The sequence below is a fragment of the Festucalex cinctus genome, chromosome 2 (assembly GCF_051991245.1).
Source record: "Festucalex cinctus isolate MCC-2025b chromosome 2, RoL_Fcin_1.0, whole genome shotgun sequence".
Taxonomy (NCBI): domain Eukaryota; kingdom Metazoa; phylum Chordata; class Actinopteri; order Syngnathiformes; family Syngnathidae; genus Festucalex; species Festucalex cinctus.
Genome location: NC_135412.1, coordinates 39,303,954 through 39,325,402, shown reverse-complemented (window position 1 = coordinate 39,325,402; position 21,449 = coordinate 39,303,954). Strand labels below are relative to the sequence as shown.

Below are 21,449 nucleotides of genomic sequence, written 5' to 3'. Positions count from 1 at the left end.
CTAACGTTAACATGTTGTTTTCTTGCTTTGTTAGCCTGATCATTTCATAAATGCGATAATATGACTTACGGCTGGACCAGAGGTCACTTGTTGTTGCAAAAAAAAAAAATCACTTTTTTTGTTTTGTTTTTGTGCCACTATTTCTCTGCAATCTGCGTACATGCAAGCAATAGCGGTTTTGGGGCGGGGGGTGATGGGGTGAAACCAACTTCACACACTCCGGAGACAGTGGCTGAGGCAGCAGATACATTGCTGTCCTTCAGTCAGTGGCAGAAAATGAGCTGACGTTCAAATTGTGCTGCAATGCTTTGCATCGCAATCAGATGATTCCACAGAAATGACAGATCGTGAGCCCCGCTTTTCGTCTAACGATTTAATATTGTCATATCGGCCACCGCTATCTCAAAAATAATTTGTGTGTATCTAATTTGTGGTATTACTCATGTTATACCGAGCATACATTCAGTTGGTGGTTCTCTACGTTTTCATCACCCTTCGCCATCACCGGAACTGTATGTGGTAGCATTACATAACTCACAAAAAAAAAAAAACCCACACACCATTAAATGCTTACTGGAATGAAGTTATTAACAAGATTTTCTAATGTCTCGCGTGATGGTTGGAACTCCAAGAATAAATTGACTTGATGGAATAGGTCTGCATTGCCATCAATTTCAGCACATTGATTGGCAATGTGTTCTCTCCATCCATCCATCCATCCATTTTCTTGACCGCTTATTCCTCACAAGGGTCGCGGGGGGTGCTGGCGCCTATCTCAGCAGGCTCTGGGCAGTAGGCGGGGGACACCCTGGACTGGTTGCCAGCCAATCGCAGTAATGTGTTCTCTCATGTGGCTTAAATCTGTAATCAAGTGCACCTGAATTTTGCAAAGCGCATCCAATGACAGAAATCATGTTGAAAATATTATTTATGAACATTTCAATTGAAGAGTTTTTTTTTCAAGTGTGTTTACTATTTTAGCATACTTTAGCAGCATATATGGTCTAATCTTGAAATTTCATCTTAGAAATTGTGCATGACCTGTGCCAAACTGTTATCTTTTTCCTTCCAGGCCTGAGCAGCACAGCCTGAATCATATCAGGCTATGCCAGCTAGTCCTGACTGCTGTCCAAAAGCTAGCACGAGAATCTCTTTGCATGGTGAGGGAAACCTGGGAGGTGCTGCTTCTCTTCCTGCTTCGTATCAACGACACCTTGCTTGCGCCGCCTACCATCGGAGGTAATTCTTGTACTTCCTCTGCATGATTTGCTGTCCTGTATCCACTATTCATGGGAGTGAGCTTTCCATTTCCAAACATGACGTTTCAAAATGAAATCCTAGCCTTCTTAGCTGAGGTCACAAAATTTGCATTGCCTTACTGATTGCGACAACATCCTCACTTGTTGTTTACCAGTGGGCGTGGCAGAGAAACTAGCAGAGAAATTAATGGCCGTCCTGTTTGAGGTGTGGCTTCTGGCGTGCGCCCGCTGTTTTCCCACACCGCCATACTGGAAGACAGCGAGGGAGATGTTGGCCAACTGGAGACATCATCCACCGGTTGTAGAGCAGTGGAGCCGGGTAGCCTGTGCCCTGACCTCCAGGTTAGTTAGGCAATAATGTCTCATTTGTATTTAAATGCTCCACATGTCATACAAGAAAATTTCAGAGATAAACATCACACACAGTCTGTGTGAATGCTTATCTCTGAAATCACAGTCATAAAAAACATTAGGCTCATTTTAGAAGCTCAATTACTCAGTGGATTCAAACTATATTTTAAAACAAGAAGAAAACCTTGTCATGTTTTCATAGTATCTGAGGATTGCTGTAATGTAACTAGTCATTAATTAGTTCATTTGTCTTCTTTATTTCTTTGCATTTTTTAAGTTAAGTTACAATATGTAGTTATAAAAAGTAATTTTAGCTGACCTAACCTTTTTACAACTGTTCAATAGAGCCATTGTACTAAAGGCTGTTGAAATAAAGGTTGTTGGGGATCTTTGGTGTCCCGTGCATGAGTATTCTATGGACATTGTTCTTTTTGTCATCCTACATTCAGACTTCTGCGCTTCACCCATGGACCTTCCTTCCCAGCTTTTAAAGTTCCTGATGAGGATGCCAACTTGATCCCTTTAGAGATGGACAATGACTGTGTGGCACAGACGTGGTATCGTTTTCTACACATGCTCAGGTACATGAACGTCAGTGTCAGTGCATTCTACATCCTGTATGTAATGCACTTTCTCCATTGAGCCAGTGTTTGTGTTTGGAGTGACATAGGAGTTGTGGTGTAGGCAGGGAACTAAAAGAAGCTTGGTACTTCCTCTGTATTCTCCTCCAATTAGATAATGGTTTGGACTGTGTACTAAACCTAAATCTTTATCACTCCGATTACATAATTCATAATTGTCGAGAAATGAGATAAAATTCTCACATTATGATGCCATATAAAGTAGACAAAACCAAAATACTAGTTTTCCTTTGAATTTTCTCTCAGGTTATTGAAAACAGTAATAAATAAATGAAATGTCTCATTTCTATCCAATCATCAGTCGTGTCTGTTTTTGTGCAGCTTCCTTTTAGGTTGTTGTGGAGAGATTTCCCCAATAATTCCATTGCAATTGTAAATTTTGTTTCTAGCAACCCAGTGGACCTGAGCAATCCAGCGATAGTGAGCACCACTCCAAAGTTTCAAGAACAGTTTCTCAACTCCAGCAGCATCCCACACGAGGTGGTGCTGCACCCGTGTCTCAAACAACTTCCCCAGATTTTCTTCAGGGCAATGAGGGGCGTCAGCTGCCTTGTGGATGCCTTCCTTGGTAAGATGATAAGGATATAAATGTAAGCCTTAAATCACAGTGCTGCTTCCCAATATTCAAATGTTTGTTTTTAACATTTACATGTACAGCATCATACATGAATGCATGTAGTACGGCTATCCTTTAAAACCTAATAAACCATTTCGCTTAACCAGGTTAGCCAAAATCTACAAGATTTGCAAGGCAATGTTTTCAGTATTTTTTTGTAAGCGTAAAGAATATCAGTTACATTATGCTCTTCCTGCATAAAATTCAAATATCAGTAAAATCAGGAGACTCCATGCCAGTGTGTATTTTTTCTCTCTACACTATAGGTGTCTCAGTTGAAAAGAGAGATGTGCGGGAGAGGGTGTTCTCTTTTTGTCCAGTGCTGCTCTCTCATGGTACAGACACCAGCTGCCTTGTTGTATAATGTGGGCAAATGATAACATGCTCTACTCTGTTCATTGGTGGTGATGATTTTAACAACTGGAAGGGAAAGTAGTTCAGGTTTCCTTGCAGGTGCATTTGTAACACCTGCAAGGGCTCATTTGTGGGCAAGCAAAAGTCAATCAGGATGAATATCAAGCACCTGTGATTTGGTTCTAACCACTTGTCTTGCATGTTAACCAATTATTTCTGTCTAAAAATCAACCCACAGATTTCGTTGTCACATTATTTCCTTTTCTTATTACGGCACAAAAAAAGAAATGCTTAAAAGTCATCGTCATCCTTGTCTTCGCATCCCAGCTTTTACAGAAAAGAACTGTCATTTGAACTTTCTTTCTCATCAGGCATATCCCGCCCTCGAGCTGACAGTGCCCCTCCCACCCCAGTCAATAGAATGAGCATGTCTCCGCCCCCCTCCATTGCCAACACCACACCCCCTCACAGCCGTAAGCAGCGGCACACTGTTGTCACCAAAACTACAAGCAAGAGTTCGACTGTAAGTACAACTTATGCACAGTATTGCGTGATTGACTTGTACATTTTTATTTTGCTGTGCATATTAAATTGGGTTTAATTTCAGTCCCACATTTGTGGTTAATGTTTTTCACTTGTCACAGGCAATGAATAAGATAGGGGAGGCTTGTTATGCGGCCTCCCGCCACATCAGTCATTAAAGGGTACTCAAGTCAAAACATTTTTTTTTGCAATATGTATTGTGCCCCCACCTGTGGTAAATGTGACATTCTGATTAATATTGCGTTGGTGGATGAAAAATTAAGGAAATTAGTCCAGCCGTTTTCATCCATCTCAGGGATCAGCCATTTTGACATGCTACTGGCCTCTGCTGTCGACTGAAATTGACATCACACTGCCCAAACGGCACGGCTTACCTGGTTTCTGCGTTTGGTCACGTAACATCCTCAACACAGGGCCGAGGGCTCTTTGACATCAATTTCAGTTGATAGCTGGATAAAATGTCGTTTTTCTGAGATAGGCGAAAACAGGTGGATTCATCATCTTCTTATTCATTTGTTGAATAAGACCTCTTTCCCATGCAGGGCAGTGGGAGTCAACCAACAAAAGCATCCCAACAGCAGCAGCAGCAAACTTCCTCCCCGACACTGTTGTCCAGCCCGAACCAGAGCAGTTGGGAGTCACGTCCACTCCCTGCCCCAGCGCGACCAAAAGTCAACAGCATTCTCAACCTATTTGGCCAGTGGTTGTTTGACGCTGCGTTGGTCCACTGTAAGCTCCACAGCGGCCTCAGTCGAGACCCCAGCATGACTGGTAAGGCATGAGACTGTACCTCACTCTGTGTTTTCCATTCCATGCATGGGCAGGTGGGTGTTTAGCTGCTGGCCAATTAATATGCCTCTTTTGTGGAGTTTTCTGTGTTTTTGGTGTCTTATTTTGACCTATATGTTGTCGGGATATGCTTGTTTTTTGCTTTCACAACCATTGTTTTAGAAACTTTTTTTTTTGTGCCTTTTTGTGTGTGGAGGGCTTGGTTAGAAGATTATCATCAGATTTGAATTCATATACATCACCCAACAATGAAAACCTGACTACAAAACCTGTTTATCGCGGGGTATACATTCCCGACCAACCTTCAATCGGTGAATATAGGTGTACTTGATAGTTTTGTTTTTTTTGTTTGTTTTTTTTATCTCGCCCACTCTTTAAAACAAACTTAACACATTTTTTTTCAGATATTTCTTAGAACCTGTTCTCATTCACTCGTCCCCAGTCCTCCAGATGAGGCAAAGCCTGCTTATTTCAAGCAGTTTGTCGCTCCTAATTAAATTGTACTGACAAATAAAATAAGAGAGAATTTACTGTGTATTGGAACACCAAAATGTCGTACGGGGCACACATGTTGAACTTATATAACCGCGAGTTGTGCTGAACATGCTCTTGATGTAATGGATATAAAATACTGTATTTCTTCCAACACAAATGCAGAGAAGAAAATGTGTTTCTTTAAAATAAGGTATCTATTTGAACTAAATGTTGTGTATGGGTGGAAGTAGAAACACTGCTGTCCGTTTATTGGTTGATGGAAAATTTGATTTGATTCACACTCTATTTAGTTTCTATTATCCATGCAGTCCCTGGTGAAACTCATATTTCCTTACTAAAGTTTCTACATTGTCAGTTGGTCACATGTTTGAGGCAGCTTCCTGAACAGCATTAGTACTTAAGTATGTGCCTGGCTGTCAAAAACATGCTGATGTCTTTGTTTTTGCACGTGATTACTAATTAAATAGCCTTTTAGGGGCACCAGCAGTGTGGTTACAAAAAGAACGATCTATTCAAGATGAGGCGTTTATTTAAGTGGACGACACGCTTGGCGATTAATTGCAGCACGTTTTCTTTCAGGGCAGATGTGACTTTTTGGGGGATCTAGAATAATAGTGATTCTAAGAGCACTGAGTGACAGCATGCCGGGTACTTGCTTACTGCTTCCTCCCTTTTCCGTCTCTTTCTCTTTGTATAGTGTCCTGTATATGCTCCTCCAGTGTCTGATTGTAGTGAGTCAATGTCATTTTGTAGAGAACAACAACAACAAAACACAATTCATGCTTGAAATGAATTGGCTGTGCTTTGATTTTGTCTCTCCACTATTTCTGTTATCTTGCAGCCTCTTTTATCCAAATTCTCCTTTCTTATAAATCTTGTAAGTAGGAGCAGCAGCTTTGTTTTCCCTCACTTGGTTTGAAGTTTCTTGACCAATCTTCCCGTTTTTGAGTTGAGTTGCGCCATGATCATCGCCATTACTGCCATCGTTTTGTTTTCACTCATCATTCTCCCCGCCCCCCCAAAAAAACAGACAAAAAAACCCATCAGCCTTATCTCAATGTTTTCGGAGGTGATGGAATGATTTTCACCAACTGACCACTTGTCTCGACCATAACGTTGCCAGTCTCTGTTTTATTTATTTTCGTTCGGTCACACTAATCCTTATTTGGTTTCAGATCATCTCAAGTTCAGCTTCATTTAGTTCATTTTGTATTGTCTGACTTGAACTCTGGTTTTACTGGTTTGGTGCCTCAATGCATGAAGTGAATGATCTGTGCCCTGAGTGGTAGTCATTTAATTGCAACAGCCAGAAAGCTGACACAGGGATTTTGTTTTGTGGGCTTGCAACAGGCACATTAAATTTTTCCTTTACTTGGTCTCGTTTTATGTCCCTGGATGGCAGAACTCTGCAAACTCTTTGTGTCAGAATTCCCTCTATTGTATGCTCTGGAATTATGTGAGTGTGTGTGGATGTGGATTGTCATTGATGTATTAAGTTTATATGGATGTCATAGATAAATTTTGTTTTCTTTCGATGGTATTGTTTACCTTTTTTTTTTTTTTGCTAACATCTAAGTTTGCCTGTACAGTACGTGCATGAGCACTAGTCATGTTCATGAATCGCCACATTACAATTCAGGTTGCTTTCATTCTGTCTCTTCCCACCCTGTGCAGCAATAGCCACACAAGTCGGACTGGAGCTGAGAAGGAAAGGTTCCCAAATGTCCACCGACTCGATGGTGTCCAACCCAATGTTTGATGCAAATGAGTTCCCAGAGAGCTATGAGGCAGGCCGAGCTGAGGCCTGCGGAACTCTGTGCCGCATCTTCTGTAGCAAGAAAACCGGTGAAGAAATTCTACCCGTTTACCTCTCCAGGTAACATCTCCAACGGCATCACACTCTCTTATAGTATGGCATATTTTCTCTATCGACTAATAGATAACATTCCCCAATTTGCCCCCCTTTTTTTGTTGTTCCACTGAAACAAATAAGCACTTTGTCTCAAATTGACCTCTCCTCTGGGGGGGAGTAACAAGCGGAGGCAGTAGGTAGTTGAAATTCCTTTTTCAACTATGACTGATACCACCATACCACCACCACATAGCAGACATGGCGCCTATAACGTTGTTTTCAGTGGATGCAGTACGGTATATTTATCAAAATATATAGAAGCTGTTACTTGTCTTTCTTTTTTGATTTTTGAACTGTGCCCATCTCTAGCCAAAAGATGTGAGAAAATGAGGTTTCTTTATTTCATATCTTAGAACAAGATTGAGACAATTATTTTTTCTCATTTCCAACAGGTTCTACATGGTGCTGATTCAAGGTCTCCAGATCTCTGATTTCATCTGTAGACCTGTCTTGGCCTCCATCATTCTTAACTCTTCCTCTCTCTTCTGTACTGACCTGAAGGGCATCAATGTGGTTGTACCATACTTCATAGCAGCTTTGGAGACTATTGTACCAGACAGGTCAGGCTAGCACCATGTGGCAATAAGTTTGAAATTAATCAGAGCATGAATGATGTATCTCCATGTTTTTTCCCCCTACTGGGCAACATTCTTATGAGTATTTTGCTGAATTTATGATATCACCTTAAGTTTCTTGAAGTCTATATGCTGTGATAATTTCTATTAGGGAGTTGTCCAAATTCAAGATGTATGTAAATCCAACTGATCTGAGGAAAGCCTCCATCAACATTCTACTGGCCATGTTGCCATTACCACATCACTTTGGCAACATCAAATCAGAGGTAATTTGTAGCTTCATTCCTGAAGCTTTTGGGCGTGAATGTTCTGCACAATTCAACCACTTTAGTTGAGAGCGATGGTGTCTTTTCAAAGGTTCTGTTGGAGGGCAAGTTTAACGAGGAGGATGGATTGCCTCACGACCAGCCTGTGTCATTTTTGTCCTTGAGGCTGCGCCTCGTCAATGTTTTGATCGGAGCCCTGCAGACAGAGACTGACGCTGCCAACACGCAGCTCATCTTGGGTATCTGCTGCTATATCTTTTTTTCTTTACTTTAAAGTGGTCCCTCCCATTTATGCTTGAATTTCAAGGCAATACAAAACAACAACAAATACATATTGAATAGTCAAATGAACAAAAATATTGAATACTCTGTATGTATTAGATAGAATGTTTTAATTTTCAATGTTCTTAATCCGGCTGAATTATTGCATTTGCAATATATGCAGTATATTACAGTGTTCAACATAAATAACATAATACCTTGAGTTTACCGTCAGATAAATATTCAAATTAGTATTTTTATTTTTTTTTTAACTTCATCCTAATCCATCATCAAAAGTGTTTAAAATTGCTTTTTTTAAACATTGCATTGTAACAAGTGTTCCTTTTTTTTTTTTTTTTTTAATTTTAACGTCATTTTAATCTGTTCTCCTTTCTTAGGTGCCATGCTAAATATTGTTCAAGACTCTGCACTGCTGGAGTCCATAGGTGCACAGACTGAAACAGTAAGTCTTAGCTCTCTGTAATGGCAATCAATGTTCCCTCTAAGCTGCGCGCGTGCTCAATTGCGCAGTGCTCTCACCACCTCAGCGCACAGCAAATGTCTTGCAGCGCATTTAAAAATAAATAAATAAATAAAATAAAAAAATCTTAACCTGCACCTGTATTTACTGTTTGCATTTTTTATATTATCTTCCTATAAAAAAAAAAGAAAACTTTTTATAGTATGATAGACAGATATAGCTTTTTAGAGAAAATGTATATATGCATTAATTTCATAACAATGAAATGTGCAGGTAGCGCTTCTTGCAGTCTTATTGGTACAACCATACGCCACGTTCGGCGGCATTTCACTGTGGAGACAGTAAATTAACATGAAAACGAATATTTTCAAGTTTGGTCGGCTTAGTGGTTGGCAACGTAAGGTGACTGCCGGTCGCTTCACTTCTCGCTATGGTGATTTTAGTGGCATTGTGAGTCCGTGGATGTCGCTCACCGTAATCCATGGAATGCTTAAGAAGTGTGCGTAAATGCACAGTCACACGGAAAATTAGAGGGAACATTGATGGCAATGTGTGTGCGTCTGGGGGTGTGTGTGTGTGTGTGTGTGTGTGTGTGTGTGTGTGTGTTTGTTTTTTTTGTTTTTTTATTTTAAATCTTGTTAAAAGAGCTGTATTTTATGGTATTGTGCTCCGAGTGTTGGTCCAGGCTTCTAATCTGCTGTTTCTGATGTTTCCAGGGTAGCATAGATGGCAGCCACGTAACAGTGAGAAACCAGAGTCACAGCAGAAACAACAGTGGCATTAGCTTTACCAGTGGGGGCAGCACGGAGGCTACCAGCCCAGATTGTGAGCGTCCTGCCCAAGCCCTACTTCGAGACTATGGTAGGAGGCATCATCACACAAAACAACTTTTTTGTTACTCCTTATCGTTTAAGGTGTTAGTGATCCCCTGTTCATTGCCAGAGTTGTTCCAGACCCATCTGCTGTATGTAATAATTGACACAATGGAAATTGTTTCAGCTTTAAAATACCACTGCCACACTCTTTTAATCACATTTAACTTACTTAAATACACATTGTAAACATACATTTGGGAACACACACAAAAATTCCAAGCATCTTGCCCTCGCTCCGCTAGGCATGTGTGACCAGATGACCAACAATCAGATTACCTGCTTTGCCTTCCTCATTCAAGTCAAGAAAAAATAAACACAACGACAGGTTCACTATTAACTGCAAAATTCCATGATAAAGCATACATTTATGCAAAAGAAAAATATGATAAATTTAACAGAAACATCTGCGATGTTGTGGGGGGATTAATACTAAGGAATAGGGATGCACCGAATATTTGATTACCGAAAATGTTCGTGCATTTTCTGTTTTTGCCAGAAAGACTTTAATCACTGAAAACGCTACAGCTCAAACAGGATGTTGTGATGAACGGAGCAAAAATTAACTTCGCGAAACAAATACAACCTGATATTTGTTGTAATGTTTTTCTGTAGAAATTGTCACTGACACGACGAGAGGAGGTAGGACTCAGACGCAGAGTAAGTTGGCCAACAAGGCTGCAGCTTTAATTGCACGAAACTCAAATCGCCTCTCAAGGAGGGAAAAAAGGCTGAACAAAAAGAGCTCCAAACTGGAGATACAAAAAAGGGCACTCAAAAACAGGGACAACAAAAGGCGCTCCACAAGGGAGGAAAACCAGGGCAAACTAAAGGCACAAGGCAAGGCTAGACATCAAACAAGGACTGTGGTACGAGGACTGGGAGGACGCTTCCATGCACTGAGATATGTGACACTTCGGCAACCAACTGGAGAATGAAGGTGGCTTTTATTGTCCGGGTTGATTGGAAACAGGTGGTGCTGATCATGGGCGTGGACCGGTAATCATTGAGCTGCAGGAAGGGTAAGTGACCTGGGGTGAGCGTAGAGTCAGGACTATCAAAATAAAACAGGAACATGACTGTAAAACAAAAGCATGAACCGCCACTCTGGTGGCGGCGTGACAGTCACTACATCATTGTACATTTAGAGTTTAGGTTCCATGACATTGTATTGAACAAATTTAAACTGAAATAAAAATAAACAAGATGTCAATATTTTGTCGCCCGAAACGGTTTAATTAAAGAAATTATATTAATACAAATATAAATAAAATATTAATGTTGTCTGAAGTCTTTCTGGTGGCAGGTCTTTGTTGTTTAGGCTGAGATGCAAATGTTTGTGACAAAATATCCAGAATGTTCTTCAGAAGTTATGATAGCAATAACATGCACATGGCTTGGAAGTAACCAGGTAGCTCGCACATAGACAACTTTGGCTAAGTGCAAAAAATTATCCAGCTGAATATTTTTAATATTTGGCCAAGAATTTCCATTTCAGTGCATCTCTAATTAACACATTACCTAAAGATTGTTTGTTGTCATGTTTGCCTGCTTTCTCATCTAATTAGCCTATGGAGTTTACTAAATGAACGTTTTTGCCCCCTTCATAGCTAACGTGGTTAAAGTGGTGTGCAGAATTAAGAGGCGTTGGATAAAATGCCTCTGTAGGTGATGTCAAATGAACTTGCTGTGCTGCTATGCTTTTTTTTGTCACTAGAAATGAAGAAATGAAGTTCATGAAACACATTTTTTCCTGCTCCCAATCATATTTCTGTATCTTTTTCAAATGTACTGTAGGGCTGAGCAATGTTTACAAGATACTGTACATTTGAATACTGTATATACTAGGGGTGTGAATTGCCTAGTACCTGACGATTCGATTCGTATCATGATTCACAGGTCACGATTCGATTCGATACCGATTAATCCTGATACGAATTTACAAGTCGATTGTTTTCATTCAAATTTAGAAAATACTAATCAGTAAACTTGTAGAGTGTAAGATTTGTATGAAAATGTGTTATTTATTTATCTGAAACTTCAATTTTATACAGGTTGTAATCTGTTTCATGTTTGAACAGCATTAAAATAAAATATTAAGGCTTAATGTTCCGTTCATATAACATTCTTCCATGCTTAAGGTGTGAACCCTAACCTGAAGTAAGACGTTTGTTGAATATTTTCCATTAAAAATGGAAGTTTAAAAATCGATTCAGCCGCCTATTGAATCGATTCGAGAATTGCGCGATGTAGTATCGCGATATATTGCCGAATCGATTTTTTTTTTTAACACCCCTAGTATATACTTACATTCAAATGTTAAAATGACTAGTGGGATACAACAACCATCAAATTTCTACTTCCTCCATTTGAACATGATTTTGTGATAGTTATTTTTGAATTTATCACATTTTATATCTACAGTTTTTAGGACATTAGATATTATTGTGTAAAAAAGACAGTAATGAGGTTAAAATCAGCATTGCCCTCCCCTATTTTGTAACATTTGCATTAATATCTTGGCCTGAACATGTGCCAAATCTGCTCCCCCCTACCCCCTTTCTCTTCCATCTTTGATTTTAAGGTATATTTTTAACACCAAACAATGTGGTGTGTTTTCTATGCTGTGCTCTATTTGGTATTTCGGGCTGTTATATGTTTTAGCTCTTCCAGATACAGCGGCAGGCCTGTTGGTGCGTAGCATCCACCTGGTCACTCAGAGGCTCAATTCACAATGGAGGCAAGATATGAGCATTTCACTAGCTGCCCTGGAACTTCTTGCTGGTCTTGCTAAGGTAATGCTATGATGACCAAACACATGTAATGTTCATTATACCACATCATTTTCAACTAAACAAGGGGAGTTGTTTCATTTCCATATTTTTTTTTATAGCCAGTAAGATGCATGGGGAAAAAAAAATACATAGAAAATGGTGAAAGCTACCCGACTTCATTAGCAGCAATTTGGGATGTTTCAAAATAATGACATGACATTAATCCCTGCTGCTCAAATGGTAGAGCAGGTGTCTTCTAATTCATTATTATGACTCAGTTTCATTTTCAGTGAGAGTAACCCCTAAGCACAGTTATATGTTATCATTTTGTCTTCTGTTTAGGTCAAGGTGGGCGTTGACTCCGCAGACCGTAAACGAGCAGTCAGCTCTATATGTGGGTACATTGTGTACCAGTGTAGCCGACCAGCTCCTCTTCAGTCCAGGGACCTTCATTCCATGATTGTAGCTGCCTTCCAGTTTCTTTGTGTGTGGCTGACTGAACACCCAGACATGCTGGATGAAAAGGTACATTTTAAATGGAGCAAACTAAATTATTCTTAGATCGGCCATTGGTAATATATTGTGCACTGTTTAGCTCACTTTTTAACATAACCTTGTTTTGCATAAGGATTGCTTGGTTGAAGTGTTGGAGATAGTGGAGCTAGGAATCTCTGGCAGCAAGTCCCGACAGGAACAGGAAGTGCGACACAAAGGGGAGAAGGAGCATAACCCTGCTTCAATGAGGGTCAAAGATGCAGCTGAGGCCACTCTTTCATGGTGAGATGCAATCTTTTTTTTTTCTTCTTTTTTTTTCTTTTTTTTTTATATATTCAAAATGCATCAGAGATGGGTTTGTCGTATGTTGTTGCATAAAGTGATACATCTTAACCTGCAAATTAGGGCTGAATGATTTGGGAAAAGCATTGACTACACAAATTTCCCCAAATAATGTTCTGGTATTTGTTCATCATTTTTAAATTAAATGAATTCTTTAGCAATTGCTATTAGATAAAGTTATGTCTTCCCCCTTTTCTCCTCCATTTTATGGAAAACAACATACAGTACAGTTGAATGTTTAGAAGTGTTTTATGAAGATTTTGAGGGTTTTAATTTTTTTGCTTGTGCTATTTTCTGGTTATTCAGTATCATGCAGGTCTTGGGAGCTTTCCCCTCTCCTAGCGGGCCTGCCTCCACTTGCAGTCTGCTCAATGAAGACACCCTGATTCGCTACGCACGACTCAGCGCCACTGGGGCCAGTAACTTCCGCTACTTTGTGTTGGACAACTCGGTCATTCTCGCCATGTTGGAGCAACCTCTCGGCAATGAGCAGAGTCAGCAATTAAGTTTTTTTTCACCATGGATTATTTAGCATACTTACAATTATTCATTTTTAATTACCCCGGATGATCCGAAAGTAAATAGGCTGTGGCGTTTCTCTCTCATGACAGACCCCAGCCCATCAGTGACTGTTCTGATCCGAGGGACTGCTGGCAGACATGCATGGACCATGCAGCTCTTCCACCAACCTAGAGGAGCTCGAGCCAATCAAAGGGTGAGATCACGCAATTTGTTCAATCTTAGAAGAAGATAACATCAAACTTTTCTCCTCCTTCCACAGCAGGTATTTGTTCCCGAAGGCCGTCCAACACCAAATAACGATGTCGGGATCAAATACAACGTCAAGCAGAGGCCATTCCCTGAAGAAGTGGATAAGATCCCCCTTGTCAAAGCCGATGTTAGCATTCCTGACCTGGACGACATTGTTAGCAAAGAGGTGAGAGAAGTTTCTGTCATTCAACTTGTGTCCACATATTGGCTACATCTCACATTGGTTCCATCTAATTGCTGAACTACTGCATCAACTTTTTGTTACTATACAAACGGTGGTGCGTTGTATTGGCTGGCAAGTTGATCTGAGAACTGCAGATATGCTGAATGATTTCCCACGTGATTTATTGGAGGATTGAAATGTTAAAGTGCCGTCAGAGAAGGCAAAGTTCAAATCACTGTATATGCTTACATGGAAATGAGGTGGTGCTCTTGGAGTTTTAAATCTTGGCAATTAATGCGAATCATTGATGCATTGAAAACCACTCTAGAAAATTGCTGCAGTGTTTTCAGCCATTGTCAGTTTGTTGCATTGCTTTGCGTATAACATGAAATGAGCCCGGTAGAAGACAAGGCAATCGTAGAGTCAATCGCGCTGAACATTATACACAGTGCTGATTTTAGTTGCACAAGCAGCACTTTATCATATTGGAAAGTTTTGACACAAGGTTTGTGCTTCCAAGCTGCAAATACTTTGCAGAGGTCTCCATGCAACACGAGCCAAATATTGGGTTGCAGTATTCCTAAACCTGATTCATCAATTAAGTTATTTAAAGTATTTGTATTTGTCTTCTGATTAAATCCACTTTACGTGCTGTTACAAATACTCATAACTATTTTTGGCTTTTAATATTGGGAAAGGACACCTCCAATTTGGGAATGTGATTTGTGCAACCAGACGTTGTCCATCCACCACAGTTTGACTTGTAATACTCCTTAAACATGTTTCCTCTTATCCTCCTTAATCAGCTGGAAGTTCAACATGACAAGCTTCGCATTCTGATGACCAAGCAGATAGATTATGAGAATACGTTGGAGCGGCACAGTGAGGACGTCTGGAAGTCCAAGCCTTTCCCTGACCCACAGATAGACTGCAAACCTCCTCCACCTTCGCAAGAGTTCCAGTCAGCTCGCCTCTTCCTCTCTCACTTTGGTTTTCTGTCTCTGGAAGCGCTCAAGGTTTGTCCACATTTCTGCTAAAATTTTGCTATGTTTGACAATAGTATAAGTTATTGACTTGTTTTGTGGTATGTAGGGACAATATAATTGCTCACATTTGGCAAAATGCTATCCTTATGTAATTGTGACTTAATATTGACTTGACTTATTTTGGTGAATTACTGACAGGAGCCCAACAACAGCCGTCTACCTCCTCATCTGATTGGCTTGGAGTCATCCTCGCCAGGATTCTTTGATGACATCAACTACCTAGACCTGCTCCCCTGCCGCCCATTTGACACAGTGTTTGTTTTCTATATGAGGGCTGGACAGAAAAGCAGCCATGAGGTGAGGAAACCTAATTACAAAACAAATGGATGAGATTCAACATTTTACCATAGTCAAATGTCATTTGAGCAATGGATGTAGTAACAAATACATGCCAGACTGGCTGTTGGATGATGTTTGTGTGCTTCCCAAAATACTTTCCAAATAATGTGATCTAAGGAAGAAAACCTTGCAATACATCAATTTGACTGTTTGGTTATTTCAGTCTGGGCATGCTGTGTTGTTTTCAAAATGGTTCACTGTTAGTTATTAACTATGGAAAGACTTCATTCTTATTCTGGTGATGCAACTGTGTCCTGAAGGAAACACGGAGGATCAATCATAAAGTCTGGTTCTAAAATGTCAGTTCTTGCAAAGGTGTAATCCACAACATACTTGCTGCTGGTGTAGGATTACTGTAACTGAGTGGTTCACTTTTTGCTCCTTTTTCATTAGTCCCGCATGGCACGCTACCACACCACACCACACCTCACACAACTACACCACACCGCACCCGTCACTTTTCCGTTACAGCTAGCGCACGGCGAGAAGGGGGCGGCAACATTTGAACTGTCCAAGCCAATCTTGCACTCTCGCTGTATGTGCGGATCTCCCATAACATTTCAAGAGTGGCAAGTTGCGCCAACATTGAACCACATTTACAATTTAATATGGACCGCCTTGGATGAAATATTGCGATTCAAGCCTGGCTCGCGAAGCTATTTCTGGATAGAGCGCTCTGCCTCTGGAGCTCTCATTCAAGTGAATGGGAACACACGACCAGCAAGTGTTGTGTATTCACAATTTTTATATAAACCACAAACGTTACTAATCCATCCACAATTATCTTTTAAATTGTAAATATATTTCAGCGTTGTTGGAAAACATTATTATATTTATTGTATGTACAGTATTTTTATGACTTTGGCGAAGACCGGCGGGCGCCTATGCATCTCTCGATAAAAACAAGGAAATGGGTGTGTGCCACGGTGTTGCTTGCTGCGTTGCTGTCGGCCAATCAGATGACAGGTGACATCAACGACCGGCGCTGCAGAACCTTGTCGACAGGGTTCTCGGTCGGTCCCGAAAAAGTCCCATGGAGACACTAACATCCGGTTCCAAAAAATGCCGCTTCGGTGTGGAACCAGTCCGGTGGAAAAGCGCCATTTGTTAGCGGTGCGTACCTAAATCGCAACAGGTTGTTTCCTGTTGTGATGTATGGGAATTTTAATGTGGGTCTTTGAATCCACTGACTCAAACAGAAGGTCAAAACAAAAAAAAACAGCCCACATAGGAAAAAACATAACACTATTGGAAAATGTAAAGTTTACGTGATGTTCTCTTTTGACATCAACAATCAACCTTTTTTTAGTTAGTGTGATATTGTGTTCTTTTTATAACGCTGACATTTTTCTACATTTTTTCACTAATACAGGTATCACAGCACATTTGTTCATCCCACAACATAAAAATCTCACACAATGCATGTTGCTATATATAAATAGCCTGATGCAACTGACTTACTTCCAAATTGAACTAGAAGAAAATTGGCACTTTTTGGAGACAGTTTTTAGTATGGATAGGTCCTGACTCTACTCTTGTGCTATTTATTCAGATCCTGAGGAATGTGGAATCATCAGCCAGCGTTCAGCCCCACTTCTTGGAGTTCCTTCTGTCCTTAGGCTGGCCTGTGGAGGTAGGGAGCCACCCAGGATGGACAGGACATCTCGATACAAGCTGGTCCCTCAACTCTTGCTCTGAGAATGATGTACAACAGACTGGTAAGTTAAACAAGGACAACTTGTCAATAGGCTAAGCGATAATGATACAGTACGTTACCGTCAGTGAGAAATGTTTATTTTCTTCTGCAGACGAAGCAGCTACTCCTGAGGACACGGGAGGTTCAGTGTTCAATGGAGAGAAGAAAGTTTTGTACTATGCTGATGCTCTGACTGAAATTGCCTTTGTTGTTCCGTCCCTAACTGAACATTCTGGTCAGTATTTATGCTCTCAAAGACAGCTTGAAGGTTATCACTATATATGTATGAAATCACAGCCACATTGTTTATTTATAGTTTTTAGAATGAGTGTTTGTATCGTGCAAATGAGCCACTTCTCCCCCGCCCCTTCTATACTGTGGGGCCACTGCTGAGTATGGCTTTGAATGCAGAGATAGGGAGAGGCTTCTTGTTGAGCCCCAGATCTGAAATGGCGATTGTGTACTTTTGTTTTGGTGTTTCCGATTAGCTAAAGTGGCCTAACAGTTAAAACTTTCAAGTGGCACTTGTTTGGGCATGTGCCTACATTCAAGTCCTCACATGGATGAAAAGTTACAATGTGCTTTATTATCCTTTAAAGGGTTTTGAAATAATACCTGTGCAAGTTTACAGGAAGATGAGGATGAAAACTTGCTGTGGGCTAAAAAAGTTGTTTTATCTCACAGAGGAGTCATCAGTTCACAGTGACTCCACACTAGAGGCCGACACCAACATGGACCTTATGCCCAGCATACTAAAACAGCCCAATCTCACTTTGGAATTGTTCCCTAATCATTCGGACAACCTGGAGTCTGCCAAAAAGGTGAAATTGGGTTTATTGAACAGTATTTTGGCAGGACAATTTAGCTTAAGATGTGTGTGTGTGTGTGTGGGTGTGTGTGTGTGTGTGTGTGTGTGTATGTGATTTTCTGTAGCTGAGTCCTTTGGTGAAAACCAAGAGGTCTTCGAGTGGAAAATCGTTCCCGCCACTGGGCCCAGAGACAAAGGTGTTTGTCGTCTGGGTGGAACGCTTCGATGATATCGGTAGGCATGTTTGTACTGTAACTGGCTCCCAATTCCTCAGGAGATATAGTAGCTTGACACAAAAGCTTTTAGTGTGATACAAAACTTGAACCTGTGGTCTTAAATGGTTTCATGAAAAGCACTGTTTGTGTTTTTAGAAAATTTCCCATTGTCTGATCTTCTTGGTGAAACCAGTACAGGTTTAGAAGCAAGCATGAGCAACAGCACCTCCTGCAGGTACTCTTAACATTTTACTTTTCAAATAGACTCTCTTAATTAAAAGGATACTTGACTCATTGAGCAATTTTCAACAGTAAGAATAGATTTTGTTAATTAATGTGCTAACTTCATTATTTTTCATGAACAATTAACACCTTTAAAACTTAATTGTTGACTGAAGATGACATCACCTGTGCTGAGAAAATAGGTTAATGACCAGTCATGGCTCAGTTTGCTGACCAAACCCAGAAAACAAGTGAGCCATGACTGGTCATTACCTATTTTCTCAGCACAGGTGATGTCATCTTCAGCCGGCAGCAAGTGGGAAAATGCGTTTTTAACTGTATTAATTGTACATAAAAAATAATGAAGTTCTAAAATTAATTCTGGACAAATTATCAACTTTTTACTCCTAAAAATTAGTCACTGAGTAAAGTATTCCTAACTTTAATCCTCCAGGGTTATTCATGATTATAATACTATGACTTTAAATGATTATTTCATATTTAGTGTCTATGTCCTGTATTATTTAAGACAGTAGTGATGGGCAACTGTCAGCTGTAGGCCACACCCACACTGAGTGACTCTCAATTCATGAAAAAAAAAAGAGCTCTACTATACAGTAGTTTTAAGTTGTAATTTCACCATTCACCACTAGGGGTGTGAATTACCTAGTACCTGGCGATTCGATCCGTATCATGATTCATAGGTCACGATTCGATTTGATACCGATTAATCCCGATATGAATTTACAAGTCGATTGTTGACTTTTTACTAAAATTTAAAAAATACCATTCAGTAAACTTATACATGCACATTGTAAGATTTCTCCATGAGCCGGCACCTTAACGTGGTGGAGGGGTTTGCGTGTCCCAATGATCCTAGGAGCTATGTTGTCTGGGGCTTTATGCCCCTGGCAGGGTCACCCATGGCAAACAGGTCCTAGGTGAGGGGCCAGACTAAGCACGGCTCAGAAGACTCCTTATGAAGAAAACAAACTTTGGATACACGTTTCCCTCGCCCGGACGTGGGTCACCGGGGCCCCCCCTCTGGAGCCAGGCCTGGAGGCGGGGCTCGCTGGCGAGCGCCTGGTGGCCGGGCCTGTACCCATGGGGCCCGGCCGGGCACAGCCCGAAGAGGCAACGTGGGTCCCCCTTCCCACGGGCTCACCACCGGTGGGAGGGGCCAAAGGGGTCGGGTGCAGTGCAGGCTGGGTGGCAGCCAAGGGAGGAGACCTTGGCGGACCGACCCCCGGCTACAGAAGCTGGCTCTTGGGACATGGAATGTCACCTCTCTGGCAGGGAAGGAGCCCGAGCTGGTGTGTGAGGCCGAGAAGTTCCGACTAGACATAGTCGGACTCGCCTCCACACACAGCTTGGGCTCTGGTACCAGTCCTCTTGAGAGGGGTTGGACTCTCTTCCACTCTGGAGTTGCCCACGGTGTGAGGCGCAGAGCAGGTGTGGGTATACTTATTGCCCCCCGGCTCGGCGCCTGTACGTTGGGGTTTACCCCGGTGGACGAGAGGGGAGCCTCCCTCCGCCTTCGGGTGGGGGGACGGGTCCTGACTGTTGTTTGTGCATATGCACCAAACAGCAGCTCAGAGTACCCACCCTTTTTGGAGTCCTTGGAGGGTGTGCTGGAGAGCGCTCCCTCTGGGGACTCCCTCGTTCTGCTGGGGGACTTCAACGCTCACGTGGGGAATGACAGTGAGACCTGGAGGGGCGTGATTGGGAGGAACGGCCCCCCTGATCGGAACCCGAGCGGTGTTCTGTTATTGGACTTCTGTGCTCGTCACGGTTTGTCCATAACGAACACCATGTTCAGGCATAAGGGTGTCCATATGTGCACTTGGCACCAGGACACCCTAGGCCGCAGTTCGATGATCGACTTTGTAGTCGTGTCATCGGATTTGCGGCCGCATGTTTTGGACACTCGGGTGAAGAGAGGGGCGGAGCTGTCAACTGATCACCACCTGGTGGTGTGTTGGCTCCGATGGTGGGGGAAGATGCCGGTCCGACCTGGCAGACCCAAACGTATTGTGAGGGTTTGCTGGGAACGTCTGGCGGAATCCCCTGTCAGAAAGAGTTTCAATGCCCACCTCCGGCAGAGCTTCTCCCTTGTCTCGGGGGAGGCGGGGGACATTGATTCCGAATGGGCCATGTTCCGCGCCTCCATTGTTGAGGCGGCCGATCGGAGCTGTGGCCGTAAGGTGGTCGGTGCCTGTCGTGGCGGCAATCCTCGAACCCGCTGGTGGACACCAGCGGTAAGGGATGCCGTCAAGCTGAAGAAGGAGTCCTATCGGGCCTTTTTGGCCTGTCGGACTCCGGAGGCAGCTGACAGGTACCGGATGGCCAAGCGGAACGAGGCTTCGGCGGTTGCTGAGGCAAAAACTCGGACATGGGAGGAGTTCGGTGAGGCCATGGAAAACGACTTCCGGACGGCTTCGAGGAAATTCTGGTCCACCATCCGGCGTCTCAGGAGAGGAAAGCAGTGCACCATTAACACTATGTATAGTGGCGATGGGGTGCTGCTGACCTCGACTCGGGACGTCGTGAAGCGGTGGGGGGAATACTTCGAAGACCTCCTCAATTCCACCAACACGTCTTCCTTTGAGGAAGCAGAGTCTGGGGACTCTGGGGTGGGCTCTCCTATCTCTGGGGTCGAAGTCACTGAGGTGGTTGGAAAGCTCCTCGGTGGCAGGGCCCCGGGGGTGGATGAGATCCGCCCGGAGTTCCTAAAGACTCTGGATGTTGTGGGGCTGTCGTGGTTGACACGCCTCTGCAACATCGCGTGGACATCGGGGACAGTGCCTCTGGATTGGCAAACCGGGGTGGTGGTCCCCCTTTTTAAGAAGGGGGACCGGAGGGTGTGTTCCAACTACAGAGGGATCACACTCCTCAGCCTCCCTGGTAAGGTCTATTCAGGGGTGCTGGAGAGGAGGGTCCGTCGGGAGGTCGAATCTCGGATTCAGGAGGAGCAGTGTGGTTTTCGTCCTGGCCGTGGAACAGTGGACCAGCTCTACACCCTCCGCAGGATCCTCGAGGGTGCGTGGGAGTTCGCTCAACCAGTCCACATGTGTTTTGTGGATTTGGAGAAGGCGTTCGACCGTGTCCCTCGGGGAGTTCTGTGGGGGGTGCTTCGGGAGTACGGGGTGCCGGGCCCCTTGAT

The 21,449-nt window shown here is 42.4% G+C and overlaps 1 protein-coding gene across 7 annotated transcripts in view; it reads left to right on the top strand.

The window, feature by feature from the left end:
* Positions 1 to 21,449, top strand: part of ralgapb (Ral GTPase activating protein non-catalytic subunit beta) — a 38,638-nt gene that overhangs the window by 10,815 nt on the left and 6,374 nt on the right. Inside the window, exons 4-30 of one of the 7 annotated variants that reach the window (XM_077515042.1) lie at positions 1,073 to 1,239; positions 1,415 to 1,601; positions 2,060 to 2,191; positions 2,641 to 2,819; positions 3,134 to 3,202; positions 3,593 to 3,744; positions 4,307 to 4,535; positions 5,890 to 5,925; positions 6,723 to 6,924; positions 7,353 to 7,520; positions 7,687 to 7,801; positions 7,893 to 8,040; positions 8,461 to 8,525; positions 9,260 to 9,404; positions 12,080 to 12,210; positions 12,532 to 12,714; positions 12,818 to 12,966; positions 13,333 to 13,520; positions 13,638 to 13,741; positions 13,808 to 13,963; positions 14,767 to 14,976; positions 15,145 to 15,303; positions 16,898 to 17,063; positions 17,154 to 17,276; positions 17,726 to 17,862; positions 17,975 to 18,083; positions 18,221 to 18,299. In XM_077515042.1, coding sequence (XP_077371168.1) covers positions 1,073 to 1,239; positions 1,415 to 1,601; positions 2,060 to 2,191; positions 2,641 to 2,819; positions 3,134 to 3,202; positions 3,593 to 3,744; positions 4,307 to 4,535; positions 5,890 to 5,925; positions 6,723 to 6,924; positions 7,353 to 7,520; positions 7,687 to 7,801; positions 7,893 to 8,040; positions 8,461 to 8,525; positions 9,260 to 9,404; positions 12,080 to 12,210; positions 12,532 to 12,714; positions 12,818 to 12,966; positions 13,333 to 13,520; positions 13,638 to 13,741; positions 13,808 to 13,963; positions 14,767 to 14,976; positions 15,145 to 15,303; positions 16,898 to 17,063; positions 17,154 to 17,276; positions 17,726 to 17,862; positions 17,975 to 18,083; positions 18,221 to 18,299 — 3,888 coding nt within the window. The remainder of the gene's footprint in view (positions 1 to 1,072; positions 1,240 to 1,414; positions 1,602 to 2,059; positions 2,192 to 2,640; positions 2,820 to 3,133; positions 3,203 to 3,592; positions 3,745 to 4,306; positions 4,536 to 5,889; positions 5,926 to 6,722; positions 6,925 to 7,352; positions 7,521 to 7,686; positions 7,802 to 7,892; positions 8,041 to 8,460; positions 8,526 to 9,259; positions 9,405 to 12,079; positions 12,211 to 12,531; positions 12,715 to 12,817; positions 12,967 to 13,332; positions 13,521 to 13,637; positions 13,742 to 13,807; positions 13,964 to 14,766; positions 14,977 to 15,144; positions 15,304 to 16,897; positions 17,064 to 17,153; positions 17,277 to 17,725; positions 17,863 to 17,974; positions 18,084 to 18,220; positions 18,300 to 21,449) is intronic. The other 6 variants (XM_077515048.1, XM_077515044.1, XM_077515043.1 and 3 more) reach the window with 6 other exon arrangements.